This window comes from Rhinolophus sinicus, chromosome X (genome assembly GCF_036562045.2).
Source record: "Rhinolophus sinicus isolate RSC01 chromosome X, ASM3656204v1, whole genome shotgun sequence".
Classification (NCBI taxonomy): domain Eukaryota; kingdom Metazoa; phylum Chordata; class Mammalia; order Chiroptera; family Rhinolophidae; genus Rhinolophus; species Rhinolophus sinicus.
This window is the reverse complement of record NC_133768.1, coordinates 52,619,101-52,635,019: the sequence shown is the minus strand read 5'-3', so window position 1 is coordinate 52,635,019 and position 15,919 is coordinate 52,619,101. Positions and strand designations below refer to the sequence as shown.

At 34.9% G+C, this 15,919-nt stretch overlaps 1 protein-coding gene across 3 annotated transcripts in view; it reads right to left on the bottom strand.

Annotated features, from left to right (window-relative positions):
• The window catches only part of APOOL (apolipoprotein O like), a 67,627-nt gene that overhangs the window by 15,106 nt on the left and 36,602 nt on the right, over positions 1 to 15,919 (bottom strand). For 2 of the 3 annotated variants that reach the window (XM_074323454.1, XM_074323455.1), the window contains exons 2-5: positions 15,319 to 15,423; positions 7,828 to 7,947; positions 4,734 to 4,788; positions 3,196 to 3,294 (exon numbers count right to left, since the gene is read on the bottom strand). In XM_074323454.1, the coding sequence (XP_074179555.1) occupies positions 3,196 to 3,294; positions 4,734 to 4,788; positions 7,828 to 7,947; positions 15,319 to 15,423 (379 nt within the window). The remainder of the gene's footprint in view (positions 1 to 3,195; positions 3,295 to 4,733; positions 4,789 to 7,827; positions 7,948 to 15,318; positions 15,424 to 15,919) is intronic. The other variant, XM_074323456.1, reaches the window with a different exon arrangement.

Genomic DNA, 15,919 nt, shown 5'->3' with positions numbered 1-15,919 from the left:
TAAAATAAATTTCATTTGGGTTCAATAGCCCTAATCTCATAAGCAGGAAAGGACTCTAGACACTAGCTATTTACTATATACTAAGACATCATTGAGTGATTTCCTTTCTTTGGACCTCTATCTGTTACATAACAGGGTTAGACTAAACTAACAGCTTTCAAACTTTTTTGACCATGACTCATATTAAAAAACAAAATTTACATTGACCTCTGACCTCTCTCTCCCATCTCGCCACTGAAACCAATGTTTTGTGATATTTACCCACACTAAATACAAAACACTCTAATATTTGCTATTCTCCTCTTTTATTTTTAATAAAATGCTTCTTGAGATCTACTATGTTTATCTCACTACCTACTAATAGGTTAAAATCTGCAGTTTCAAAAACACTGGGTTATGTTAGGTGTTGTAAAAGTAATTGCGGTTTAAAAGGTTAAAAATAATTGCAAAAACCACAATTATGTTTCCACCAACCTAATATTATTCTAGCTCTGACATTTGGAAATATTGTGAATGACCTAAGGAACATTTTCTCTTACAAGTGGATTATGAGTTTCTCACTGACAATTGAATAATGTGTTTTGGCCAATTTCCTTCAAAATTTAATTATATCAGTCTTATTGTTAAATGTGCTAATCTTGGTTTTCAATTTTTTCTTAATAAATAATTTACAATATGTATTCAAACAGAACTTGTTCATAGTGTAAGAATAAAAAATGAGATATAAGAAGTCATTAATATTAGCTACAGGGAGAGTGTAAGGTCTATTGGGATGAGATATATATGCTAGCGTTCGAGTGTTGGAATGTTCTTATAGTTCACAGAGGTTTTGTATCTCATTAGGTGTAACTGAGCTGAGGCTACTTTAAGGACTAAAGCTGAGCAAACCAACCATAAAGTTATCTGATTTCAGATTCCAGACTGGTTCAGAGCTGTGACTTCCAACCACATGTCATTTAGTTTTGGAACAATGACTGACTACTGAGTTGTGGGCAGAGGAGGAATGGAAAGTGACCAAAATGGCTACTGATGAAAAAACTGCATCAGCTTAGTAAGGGATTGGTTGAGGAGGGGAGGCAGTAATGCCTTCTGAGAGGATTTCCATAACCAGAGGTAGCTGATGGGCAAATACAAAATTCACCCCGTGCTTATGAAAGAGAGTTAATCAATGGTGCGCAGAAAAGAGTTAACATAGTATGTCTGAGACTGCCACTGGTAGAAAGACCTGTTTGCAAGGCTGGCCCTTGGCTGGCACCTGGGATCTTGACTGGTAATCAGTTCCCTCCACTGATAGAAAACATTCCCTGATTAATCAGAGTGGTATACTGTGCCTAAACTGTTTGCAAAAATAATGTGGCTTATGTTGAACAACTACTTTCCTTCTGGGACTCTGGACTTTTGGTAGATGCTCAATTGACAGTGTTTCTGTAACCAGTCCCCCAAAATAACCTTGGTCACTCAATCTATAATGAGCTTCCCTGCTCGACCTCTCACGCATAATGTCACAAGTCATTAGTGGAGGAATTAAGTGTATCTTATATTACTCCACTGGAAAAGGACTCTTGGAAGCTCGTGCCTAGTTTCCTCTAAGCTTTGCCCCATGTGCTTTTTCCCTTTGCTGATTTTACATTGCATCCTTTCACTGTAATAAACCTTAGCCATGAACATGACTATACACTTAGGCTGAATTCTCTGAGTCTTCGTAGCTAACTGTCAAACCTGGGGGTGGTCTTGGGGTGGTCCCTCTACATGAGTGGGAATGAAGGACAAAGTTGGTAGAGATACAGAGTGCAAAGAGGGGGAAAAGAAATCAAATATAGCAAGTCTCACGTGTTGAATGAGAGTAGTGAGTGAGTTTTCCACTTTCTAAACTCCATTCTGAGTTGGCTAATGTCAGTTCCAGCAATCTTGGTCAGGATGAGACCAAGAGGGAATAAAAATTTGAGACAGAGAGGTCAATATCTCTGTCTCAAATCCTTAATATAGCCCCCAGAACATGGGTTGTCATGACTAAGCAGGGAAAAGTAGTTTGAGTGGTTAGTACACATTTTCACATTAATGTAAAACTCTCAAGATCTTTTTTTTTTTCATAACTTATTTATTTATTGTTTGTTTCAGGTGTATAAAACAATAGTAATTAGACATTTATATACCTCTTTTTTTGATAGCTAGAGACTCTTAAGATCTTTTAAAAAGCAAAGTTATCTAGATGATGGGAAACAAAATGACAAATTGCAATTTTAATAGGACCAGCTCTATATTTTTAAAATTTTCTTTTTAAATGATCATACAAGAAATTCAACTCTTTTGGTATACAGTTCTATCAATTTTACTGTATGTATAGTCATGTAAGCACCACTCCAATCAGGATATGGAACAGTTCTATTGCTTCTAAAACTAGCTCATGCTATTCCTTTGTAGTCACACCTCCTCGTTACTCCTAACCCCAGGGAATCACCGACCTTTTCTTTGTCACAATAGTTTTGCCTCTTTGAGAAAGTCATATAAATTGAATAATACAATATGTAACTTTTTTAGACTGGTTTCTTTAACTCAGATTCATCAAAATTGTTGCATATATCAATAGTTCACTCCTTTTGTTACTGAGTAGTATTACTTTGTATGGATGTGCCACAGTTTAGTTTATTGTTGAAAGACATTTCCGTTGTTTCCAGATTTTGGTGATTATGAATAGAGTTGCTATTAACATTTGCGTATAGATTTATCATTTCTCCAGGGTAAAGACACAGGAGTGGGATTACTGGGTCACAAGGTAAGTGGATCTTTAACTTTATAACAAACTTTTGTCAAATTATTTTCCAGAATGACTGTACCATTTTGTATTCTCACCAGCAATGTATGAGTTTCAGTTGCTCTACATTCTCGACTACACTTGGTAGGGTTAGTCTTTTTAATTTTAGACATTTTAATCGGTGTGTAGTAGTATCTCATTGTGGTTTTTTATTTGCATTTCTAACAATTAATGATGTTGAACATCTTTTGGAATAGCTATATTTTTGAAAACACAAAAAGTTTTTAATACAAGTAAACATGCTGTACTATAGGACCTAAATATTTTTATGGTAGCTTATCCTAATAATATTCAATAAAGGACATGAGGTTTTCCAGTGACGGTAAAATTCAGAAATTAATATAATGGAATTGAAAGACAGAATATATATTTTTAAACCCTACCTTTTCTTGCTGAAACCAAGCCTGCCAATCCTGAAACTGTAATCACTCCAATTTTCGGAAGAAAATCTTGTGGTGGATTCTTCAGATAAACATATGTATCTCAAGAAATCAGTTAAAAATTAATGTAAATGACTTACTACAACTGGGCATTCTATATATGTACGATGCAGAAAAGTTAAAGAGATTCACTAAGATAATAGCAGATGGTTTAAACATTCTTCAAAAGAAGAGCTACACAAAACAATGGTTTGAATAGCAATTTAAAAAGCTAGTTATAATAGTTACTTGTTACAAAATAAAATCTTCCTCCCATAGCTAATTTCATGATATTTGTTTTCTTAATAATTCAGGCCATTATTACTCTTCAATGAAATATGATTGTATAGTTCTCAACTTACTATGGATTACTATAAATTCCTCATTGTATATGTATTACATCCCTATGATGGAAATGCTTCTGGTCTTAACTGCCCAAACATTGGTAGGATCCAGTAAGAATTGAAATAGATACTTTATTAGGGAACTTTGAATAATAGTCTAGGGATACATAGAGCCACTAGACCCTGCTTGCCATTAGTTCTCAGTAACCTCAGAGCAGCCATTGGTCTTGGTTAAAACCAATTATCAGGATCAGACAAAAAGTAGATGGAGAGTGGATAGAAGTCCAGATTTCCTGGCTTTTTATATATTTAAATTGTTTTTGGTTCCATGCAGTCCAAAAACACACTCTTCTGTCATAGTTAATTATTTAATGGCAATCACTTATTTGTTCATATCCCTCAAGATTGGTGAGGAATATAATTTGGAATTAATTCCTACATACATTACATAATAATACATATACAGGTCATCAACATCATGGAAACATTTAAAATTTTAGCTGATCTTTGTGTCCTCCATATACATTTACTTTGACAACTGGCTTAGACCAAAAATATTAGGTAGCTGTATCTGCTGCCAAACACTATTGTCAAAATAAAGACTCAAATACAAATGCTTTCAAACATTAGCTCAAATATTGTAGGGTGACTGATTGGTATAGTGCTTCCTAGCAATCGATAGCAAAATACTATGTATTTTAACAGCAAATAGCACTTTTTAAAAATTAATTGATAACAATGGAAATATGCTTCTAATTTATGCTTTATGAGTATATAATATAAAACAGACCTCAATGTGAGTCCAGGTGCTGCCATTTACTAGCTTGTGACCTTGGTAACCTACTTAATCTTTCTAAATCCCAGGTTCCTCATCTATAAAACGGGAATAACTATAATACCAACAGTCTCAAAATTGCTATAAAAATTAGATAAACGATGTAAAATATTTATCATGGTACCTTAGCATATAAGAATAGCTAAATAAATGATAGATACCATTGCTCTGTTATTATTATCATAAACTGTAATACAGAGTATTTTCTCAGTTGGTAAATTATGCTAATGGATAACATATCATGTTTATTTTTCTCACATTTAAACCTTGCAAATTAAAAAGACAATAGAACATTCCCAATTATGGATGGTTCATTCACCTACCTTTTCCAAATTGCACTGTATCCATTATCCCATTTTTCACAAAGACATAAACACCCTAAGCAAAAAGGGGGGGAAAAAGGACATCTGCATTGTTGAAGATGTTTATAATTAGATCAAATAGTCCACATCTCTGAGATTACATTAAAACATTGACTTAAAATTACACCCACATCTAAATCTAGCTTTCCTATTTATTCACTATGAGGATACTTAACTTGTTACACTTAACTTCTCTTCACTTCTTGCTTTTCATTCTATTTAACATGGATAATAGTTGTTTACTACTTCTTTCATATAAATGGGTAAACTAATACCTATAAAACAATCAGAGAAGTTCTTATAAAGGTTATTGCAGAAATACAAAGTCTTATCATCTTATTTAATAATGGCCTAGAAAAATGAATGGAGTTTAAATAAAACATGAAGAAAGGTATATTTCAGCTTAGAAACAACATCTGATCAATAAAGATGCAGTAGAAACAACATAATGATTTGTGGAGAAAACAAAAATAACCCTAAAGAAAAGTTCTTTATCTTCTCCCTTGTTCAAGTGCGCATTAGAATGGGAAAAAAATTTAATAAGACATTTATCTCAGGACAGAAATCATCCTACATAGGCTAGTGTCCATCTTGTTTTTAAATAGGAACATAAATTCTCTACAAATCAAGATTACATGAACCCACTGGAGGGATTAGAACTTTAAATCAAACTTTTCCTGTTACTTCTTTCTAATTTATTTTAATGCAAGAAACATTGTTATACACATTTATTGAATGATAGGTACTACCTTAATTACATCAAAAGAAAACTGAAGGCATCAAATGATTTACCCATAGTAACTGTCACATTGTACTCTATTGAAGGAACCAGAAAATGCAATCCAAATATATGGTTTCCTTCTCTGAACTAGCTGTTATCAAACCATGGGGTAAAAACAACAAAGGAGATTTTCAAAACAAATGAAATAAAAATGAGTATATTACACAGGAAAGAAATATGTTACTGCTATCGAGTTATCTTGGTATTAGTAACTTTGTCTCAGATATTTTCAATGATCAGAGATGCGGAGTTTCGTCCTGTTCATCATGGTCTCAAGCTGTACAAACCAGAATAGACCCTAACTGCCACTGAGCAACTTCTCTTTAGGGACTGTCTTTTGAGAAAACTTCACCTTCATGTAACACCTATTGACATTAGGAATCACGTAACAGGTGAGGAAAAAAACTCGTCACTTCTTTGGGGAAATTTTCCTTAGCTGTGTTTAGGAATTCATTTTTACCACTGGGGGTCACTGCTACCTAAATTTCAAAACATCATTAAGGAGTAGGAGTAGAAATTGAATTCACCCTACATGATTCGAAGTTTAATATAATTTGAGTCAGAAGTAATTTTTAAAGAATATACTATGTTTTTAGGGGCGATTTAGAGAGGAAATATTGTTTACATTGAAGATGAAATGCATTAGAAAGTACCCTTCTTCAGCCTATTCATTTCAGCATATTAATAGAATATAAAGTTCTTTCAGTCTTAAATTGAGTGACAGTAACAACAGCAATTTAAGGATCTCTCAGGAATAATTTATCTCACTGAAAACAACTTTGAGAACACTATGGAAAATTAGGTCTCAGGAGACTCAAGTGTGAATCATCCAGCTGTTGGCATATAGCCTTAGAGGCATGATTCAGACCCTAATTACTTAAGATATTTCCCTCTGAGATCAAGCTATTAAGTGTTTAGTACAACTAGTACTATTAGAATTGGGAGGCAAAATTTTCCAAAAATAACACCATATAATCATCAGATGTTTGAAATATCATCTGAAATGACCATAGTTCTCAGATTTGGTATTTCATAAGATTATTAGAATTTTATTTTTAAAAAGAATGGATTAGAAACAAAGGTGCACAAAGGTTCACAATTGGATAGGCTAGATTTAATGAAAAGCTGTGTAGTTATTAGGTCAGAATGATGAGAACAACGGTACCAACATTGTCATTATAACACTAACATTGGAGATGCTGATGATGCTGATGGTAACACACCTATATATATTTATTAATTATATTATTTTATATTATATTATAATTATAAGACCCGGTCTTATAGTAAAATAAGACTGGATCTTATATTAATTTTTGCTTCAAAAGACTCATTAGAGCTGATGGTCCGGCTAGGTCTTATTTTCAGGGAAACATGGTATGTTGATATGATAATGAAACATCAGTACTGTATCAGCTTACTCCACTCCTTGCTGCTGGATAATGCTGACTGAAGGCTAAGTATTAAAACAAGGTGAATTCTATTTTGCCAAATAACTGACTATAGTCAAATGGTCTTATAAACTAAACAAAACAGATGAACATTTTGCTTAGTCAAATAAGGAACAATTCAGAAGTAATTTCAGAATTTCAGGTAAAAGGCCAAACAATATTTCGTACATTCTAGGTGACGTAAATGCTTGTTGAACTAGTTTAATCTATGCAGTAGTAATATAGTAGATTAAATATGGCCACGCATTTTTTTGCTAGTACTCATATTGAGAGTTGGCATCTATTTCGCCTCCATTTAAAACTAGGTTGGCCTTGGTGACTTGATTTAACAATACAATGCTGTAGAAGTAACTTTCTTGGACATCTGAGGATAGCTAAGAAGCCTGGCAAATCCTGCCTAGGGCCTCTTGTGACATTTTCTATAGGAGCGCTGAACTGCACATGGAAGTTATTTGACCACCTTCCCTGAGAGACCACGTGTAGGTGCTTCAGTCAACATTCCCAGCTGACCCCAGCCTTCTAGCATCTGTGACAAGTTGCCAGAGATGAGACTGAAGCTGTCTTCCACCCTCTAGATCAGCCCGTGTACCTAATGAACACCACTGAGGAACCTCTGTCAACACCACATGCAACAGGAGAATCACCTGTCTGAACTCTGATCAAATTCCCGATTCACAAAATTATGACTTATAATAGAATGGTTACTGCTTTAAACCACTAAGTTTCGGGGTAGTTTGTTACACATCAATGGGTAACTGCAACAACTGGTATGTAATACAAATCAGAATCCTCCAATATTAAACAACTATTAGAACTGACTTACCTTGCACCAGCCAATATAACGACCAGTTGTAGAGCGGATAGACGCAAAGCCCATTTGCAAATTACCGGGCTGCTCTTCAACATATTTAGACTGGAGAGGTGGTGCAGTATATATGGGGAGCTAGGAGAAAAATAAACACTTCGTGTCAAAAATATAAAGTAACTGAAATTACTTTTCCAGCAGTATGGCAGAATAGAAATCTTTATCAATCTTCCTGCTAAAAACAACTAAAATTACTACTAAATATTTTTTAAAATAATCTTAAAAATGCAAGAATGATCTGGCAAGCTTTTTATAAAGACTATTCAGAAGCCAGAAACTGAGCCCCTACACAAAGATAAAAGGGCAGCACTGAGACAGGAGAAGCAGTGGTATGGTCTCGCAAACAAACAACCACAACACTATCCCACACTAGGTGCAGAGATCCATGCTCAGGAGGGATCTCAAAATACACAACTATTTACTGAGGAGCGAGGGGTTTGTGCTCCACATCAGTTACCTCAATGCTTAGATTCTGCACAGGAGAGATGAATCCCCAAAATGCCTGTCTATGAAAACCAAAGGAAGAAGTAAAACTCTCATTATTGGCAGATGACACAATATCAGGAATTGACAACTCTAAGGACTTCAAAAACAGTTAGAAATAATAAACAAATTCAGTAAATTTGCAGGAAACGATATAAATATACCAAAATCTGTGGCACTACCGTGTTTCCCTGAAAATAAGACCTAACTGGAAAATAAGCCCTAGCATGATTTTTCAGGTTGACATCTCCTGAACATAAGCCCTAATGAATCTTTTGGAGCAAAACTTAATATAAGACCTGGTCTTATTTTTAGGGAAACACGGTAATAACAAACTATCAGAATGAGAAATTAATAGAACAATCCTATTTACAATTGTATCAAAAAGAACAACAAACCTAGGGATAAATTTAGCCAGGTGGGTGAAAGACCTGGATACTGAAAACTATAAGACACTGAAAAAATAAATGGAAGAAATGTACACTTGAAACCTATATAACTTTACTAATCAATGTCACCCCAATAAATTTAATAAATAAATAAGAAACTGAAGAAGACACAAATAAATCGAAAGATATTCCATGTTCATGGATCAGAGGAGTTAATATTGTTAAAATGTCCACGTTACCCAAAGCAATCTATATATTCAATGCAATCCTTATGAAAATGGGAAGGATATCCTCCCGTTTTTGATAACATAAATGAAGCTAGAGGACATCATGCTAAATGAAACAAGCCAGACACAGAAGGAGAAATACTGTATGATCTCACTTACATGTAGAATTTAAAATAGACTTAGAAGCAGAAAGTGAAATACCAAGGGTGGTGTGGAGGGGAAAATGGGGAGGTCAAAGAGAATGCAAGAAGAGTAAGTTCAGAAATTAAAGTATAGCATAGTGACTATAGTTAACAATACTGTATTGTATACTTGAATTTGCTAAGAGGGTAGCTCTTAAATGTTATCTGACCACCCCCCACACACACACATACAGAAGAAAACGGTAACAAAGTGAGGTGACAAATATGTTAATTAGCTTGACTGTGGTGGTAATTTCATAACGTATGTTCATGTCAAAACATCAAGTTGCATACCGTAAATATATACAATTTTTATTTGTCAAACATATCTCTATAAAGTTAAAAATAATTCAACTCTACTGTGAGAATTCTGTTTCTACTGAGGGAAGAACAATCTCATTATAGATTTGAGGCCCTTGGGCTTAAATGTCACTTATTGTATAAATACAACTTGCTTGTACTCAATTAGAAATTACAATTAGATTCAGTAAGCTATAAAACTACATTTAGATTAAATTGAACCAAAGTAACTAGAACTCTCAAATCAATATTCTTTTCTGTTATTTTTGGTGAAAACAAGCAAATAACAAGAAAATAAGACAAACTCACATCATAAAAATACTTTTAAAAGAAACATCTAGGGATATGGCCAACTGTATATACAAACAGCCCAATTGTCAATCATTTTACAGACCTGAACACTGCAAATTTCATAGTTTAAAAAATGATCACCCCACGGCTCTCCAGGATTTTCTAATAAAGATTTAATTATATTCACTAGATAGTACTTAATAAGGCAGGGGTATGTTGATATTTTAAAAAAAAGATATTTAACAAGAAGAGTTGAACTGAAAAAGGACTTTCTGATTAGCCACAAGTTTACCAAAAGATTCAATTAACCAGGACACTTTATTCATTCAGCGTTTTGGTTTAGTAGAAACTTTATTGTAAATAGATTTAAACAGAGACATAACTCACTTTACACAATAAAAGTACCTGGAAATGTTACATGCAAATCACATTTTCATTCCTTCAGAAATTCTAAGTTCCTCAAGGATTGGATCCTAAATTCGTGAATAATCCCTAGCACTTCGCGGGCAACCAACGTTAACAAGTAATTAAATTAAATTTTATTTACCATAGTTTTCATGTACAATGCACACTTTTTTGCCCAAATTTGTGAGGGAAAACTAAGGATGCACACTATGCATGGGTTGTACTAATTCCATATCAATATAAATGTTTTAAATTCTTTTATGTATGCTTATGAGTTAAAAGTGTAACTCTAGAAATCAATACTGCATACGATATCCATATACAAAATAATACCCTGGAATACAGTAATCGGTTTCGTTGAACTTACAACAAACTTGCAACGACGAAGAGTTCTTGGCAGTCTATGATGCGTAAATATCATAAATTTGTTACCAGTACATAAAATTTCTTGTACCTTGTATTCGTTCTTGTGTTTTGTAATTATTTGTTACATAAAATTTCTTGTGCCATAATATGTTTAAAAATAAGTGCTAAAATTCCCCTATAACACAAAAAACAAATACCTAAATGTAAATAAATAAAATTTTGAATTAAAAAATTAAAATGAAAGATTTTATTCCCTGAAAGCTTGGGCCAAAAACGTGGGCGTGCATTATACACGGGAGCACATAATACATGGCAAAATACAGTATAATGTACTGGAGAAAACACTACATATCAAGGAATCCCATGTACTTCATGACATAGTGAAGAGCACAAATTTATCTTAAAATTCAGTAATATGCAAATTCAGCAATTAGGGGCAAATGCTACCTATCTTCCTACCTAGATTTTGAGCTTTCCAAAGATGGAAGTGTCAAGGTAGATTTAAAAACATCGTCTCTCTAAGACTAATAAAAAGGAGAAAGAATAACGAAAGACAGTAAGTATTTAGGAAAGTGAATCTATCTTAGACTGATAATAAAAATTACTAAAACTTTACCCAGTGCTTACAACAGTGCCTTACACACATGGAAGAGGAGCTCAGAAAATATTTTTTGTTGAATTTTATGTATGTCAATTTGGCAATATATTGATATATTTCATGCATTCTGACGTATAATTCATTTCTAGAAACTTATTATAAGGAAATAGTTGTAGATGTACATACAGGTTAATGTGCAAGGTGTTTTGACAATGCACTACTACAATAAAAAATTATTGGAAATATGCTAAATTTTCAAAAAATCATAGAAATTGTACATTTGATAATGGTACATTCATGCAACAGAATATTTATGCCACCAATAAGAATTCTGTCCAATCTCATCCAACTATCAGTGGTGGAGTCAAGATTTAGATTCAGTCCTGTCTGACTCAAGTATACATTTCTAAGTATTTAATAAAATCTTAGGGGTGACTTAAGGCTGGAAAAGAAGTACAATGGTGAACAGAATCAGTAACCACAATTAGAGATCAACAGGCTGGCATGATAAACTGGATCAAAGTTAAACAGGTATGAATGTACCTGCAACTGAGTCCAAAATGTCCATTCATATAAGTACAGACTGGGAAAAAACAGTAGTTCCTGTAATGCAGGCCTTGTGGTACAAAATTCCCTCAGCTTCTGTATATCTGGAAAGGTCTTTATCACCCCTTCATAGCTAAAGGATAGCTTTGCTGGATATATTATTCTTGGCTGGTAATTTCTCTCTTTCAATAGTTTGAATATTTGATTCCACTCCCACCTGACTTGTAGAGTTTCTGCTGAAAAGTCTAATGATTATGTAATGGGCTTTCCTTTGTAGGCTACCATTTTATTTTCCCTGGCTGCCTTGAGAATTCTTTCTTTGTCATGGATTTTTGACAGTTTCGATATAATACACCTTGGAGAAGGCCTTTTATGATTGAGCTAATTAGGTGTTCTGTTTGCTTCTTGGTTTCAAAGATCCAGTTATTTCCATAGGTTTGGAAAGTTCTCATCGACTATTTGTTTGAATAGGCTCTCTGTGCCCTTCTCCCTCTCTTCTCCTGGTATACCCAGTATTCTTATATTGCTCTTTCTGATGGAATCGGGTAGTTCTTGTAAAGTTCTTTCATTCCTTTTAACTCTCAAGTCCATCTCTTCTTCCATCCACGTCATTTCCAGATTTCTATCCTCAGTATCACTAAATTGTTTCTCCATCTGAACAGCTCTATTTCCTAAGCTGGCTAATTTCATTCTTCATGTCTTTTATGGAGTTCTTCAGCTCCAGAATTTCTATTTTTTTAATTTCAATCTCTTTGGTAAAGTATTCATTTTGTTCATTGATTTTATTTCTGAGTTCATTAAACTGCCTGAATTTTCTTGTATTTTGTTCAGTTTTTTTCAGAAAAGCAATCTTGAATGCTCTGTCATTTAAGTCACATACAAGCTCTGGCTCTGACAATTAAGTTTGTGAACTTGTTGCAACGATGTTGCTAACCTTTTTTGATATCAGAGGGATTATTCATTATGAATTTGTACCAACTGGACAAACAGCTAAGCAAGTTCACTATTTGGAAGTGCTGAAAAGGCTGCATAAAAAAGTTAGATGAGGGGGAGGCAGGATGGCTCAGCTGGTTAGAGCGTGGGCTCTTAGCAACAGGGTTTGATTCCCACATGGGCCAGTGAGCTGCGCCCCCCACAACTAGAGTGACGACAACGAGCTACCGAGCTACCGGTGGGGCAGCCAGATAGCTCAGTTGGTTGGAGCACAAGCTCTTGGCAACAAAGTTGCCTTTGCATGGGATCGTGGGCAGCAACCCCTGCAACTAAAGATTGAAAACAGTGACTGGACTTGGAGCTGATGGGCCCTGGAAAAGCACACTGTTCCCCAATATTCCCCAATAATTTTTTTTTTAAAAGTTAGACAACCTGAACTTTTTGCCAATAATTCATGGCTCTTGCATCATGACAATGCATCAGCTCATGTGGCACTGTCTGTGAGGGAGATTTTAGCCAGTAAACAAATAACTGTATTGGAACACTCCCCCTACTCACCTGATCTGGTCCCTGATGACTTCTTTCTTTACCCAAAGATAAAGGAAATATTGAAAGGAAGACATTTGAATGACATTCAGGACATCAAGGATAATACGACGAGAGCTCTGATGGCCATTCCAGAAAAAGAGTTCCAAAATTGCTTTGAAGGGTAGACTAGGCACTGGCATTGGTACATAGCTTCCCAAGGGGAGTACGTTGAAGGTGACCATAGTGATATTCAGCAATGAGGTATGTAGCACTTTTTCTAGGATGAATTCACGACCTTACTTGTCTGACCTCGTATTTCCATGTCTTTAAGTTTATTTCCTGGAGATATTTTTTTTTCCTGAGCTGTCTTGTTACCTTGGTTATTCATGGTTAATTGATGGGTTGTTTCTCTTCCTAGGAATCTAAGGAAATAAATTCTCAGCAGGTTGATACAAAGTGGTCTTTCTTTTGCTTTCCAGTAGGTAGTGCTGGAATTTATTTTCTCTTGCTCTGTTCTGGCTTCTCATGGTGGAAGATTCCCCAGGAAGGTGGGCATCTCCTCGGGAACCAGGTCACCTCGGTCTCAGGGCACCACCCCCATGGAGGATGTGGTGGACAATGGGGTTTTGAGCCCCTGAAATCCCAGTGCTGCCCCTGCAGCCAGATGCAGCGCTGTGCTGGGCAGTCCTGGGTGCCCCTGCTGGGATCAGCCGAGAAAGGTGGGATTGGGGTGGGCTGGGAGAGGCCACTGGTGTTTGTGTCTTTGTTCTCCTCTGAGTAATGGTGACTTTCAGACCACAGTTGCATTGCCCCTATATCTCACCCTTGTTACTTGGATTAGCCACAGTGCGCATCTGCCATTCAGGAACTGTCTCTCCAGTTCTCAGGACTGTTGACATTCTATTCTTTAACTTGACACTACTATAGCTTTTTCTGGGGCTTGTTCCTAGCTCTGGGAGGTTGGGGGGACGCGGCCAGGCCCCATGGCTTTGTTTTCTGCTTGACATATCTTTCCAGTAGCCCATGTAAAAAAGGTTTAATGAAACTTTTAAGGTTTAGTATTAAGGTTTACTATGTCTCGGTCAAAGGTCATAAGTAAGGTTGATTTCCAGGACACAAAACATATATGTATATACCAGGGGTGCCAAAAATGTATACATTTTAAGAGATGTTATCTACATATTATTTTTTGACGTTGAATTGAATTACAGTAGCAATGTGTAGTATGACATTTGCTTAAAAGATGACATTAATCAAATGAATGCTAGTGTCATTCATTGTATTACAATTTTAATACAGTTTTTTCCTTTCTTAAAATGTGTATACATTATTTTGGAACCCTCTGTATATAAAAGTAAATGTAATCTTAGCCAGATTCTGACTCTATCCAGCAGTGGTCAAAATATTTACACTCAAAGAAAATGCTAACCATCATGAATGTGTTTGGCAGAGAATGATCACAACAGTGAAGGAACTCAAAGCTATGACATATGAAGAATGGTTAAAGTTACTAGTATACTTATCCAGGAAACAAAATGAACTAAAGTGTAACTGACATTTGAAGAGTTGTTTTGTGGAAGAGATGTATGGTACCAATGCAAGAGATACCGGGTTACTGAATAGAACTTATTATGACACAAGTTTGTGTCTGACCTAAGGAAGGACCTTAAATTGAAAGACCTGCTGCCAGAAAATGGAATGGGCTTCCTTAGGTTCCTTTATTCAGAGTTTTATTCATGTAGAAGAAGATAAATGACAACTTAGTGTGCCTATGGTAGAGGAGATTACAGTAACATACAGAAGCCTGAACTAGAAAATCTCTAAGATCACTTTCCAAAGTGAGATCTTAATGAATTTCTTAAACTAAGACTTGCAAATATCAGGTGTACCTGTATGAATTTTTCAAGAAAGAAAAATCAGATTGCTTAGAAGTACTAAGATCCGGTACTACTCATTGATTATTCATTAAGAAAAATCGCCAATTGTTTTCATTGAATATGGATTTTAGATGTTTGGGTTAAATATAATATACAGTGTTTATTTTGAGACACCTTATAACTATTTTTATCAACTTATAAAATGTGCCTAACAAATACTTCAAAAACATTTTGATGAACAGAGGTAACAACCACAAAAAAACTCACAGCTTTTGCATCACATTTATGTTATAAAAAATCCACAAACATTTGTAGGCAACTTACCTGCTCTGGTTTCACTAGCTGCTTTTTGGATTTCTCTTCTTTGGCTGCACGCACACTCATAGAGGCACACATCAGACCTGCAGGCATGCTTGTCAGCTTTCCCATCTGAGAAAGATGTATCAAAAATACATATTTTAATTGAAAAACTCTCCATCCTCCATTTGCTGGAAAATTTGGGGGCCTCTGAAGAAAACTATGGGTTTCATATAAACTTAATAAAACTCAAGCATTCCAAATTACTTCTTCAATCATTTTTAGGATATAATTCCTAAAATTCTCTTCTCATACTATATGTAGGGTAGTATTTTTACCAATTAATTAACTACCTATTTCATATGGAATATAGCAATATAATAATTACTAGGAAGAAGTGAATATAAAATTTGAGGGATGAAGTGGGATAGATCATGGTATACACTCAGTCCACAAATACTGATTGAGCAACTACTATGTGCCAGACCCTGGTCTCAGTGCTTAGGATACACCAGTGAACAAAACAAAGAATCTTGCTCTCATGGAACTGACATTCTAGTGGAGCAGACACAGACAATACATACAATAAATAAATTATATGGTATATTACAAATTGATCAATACAATG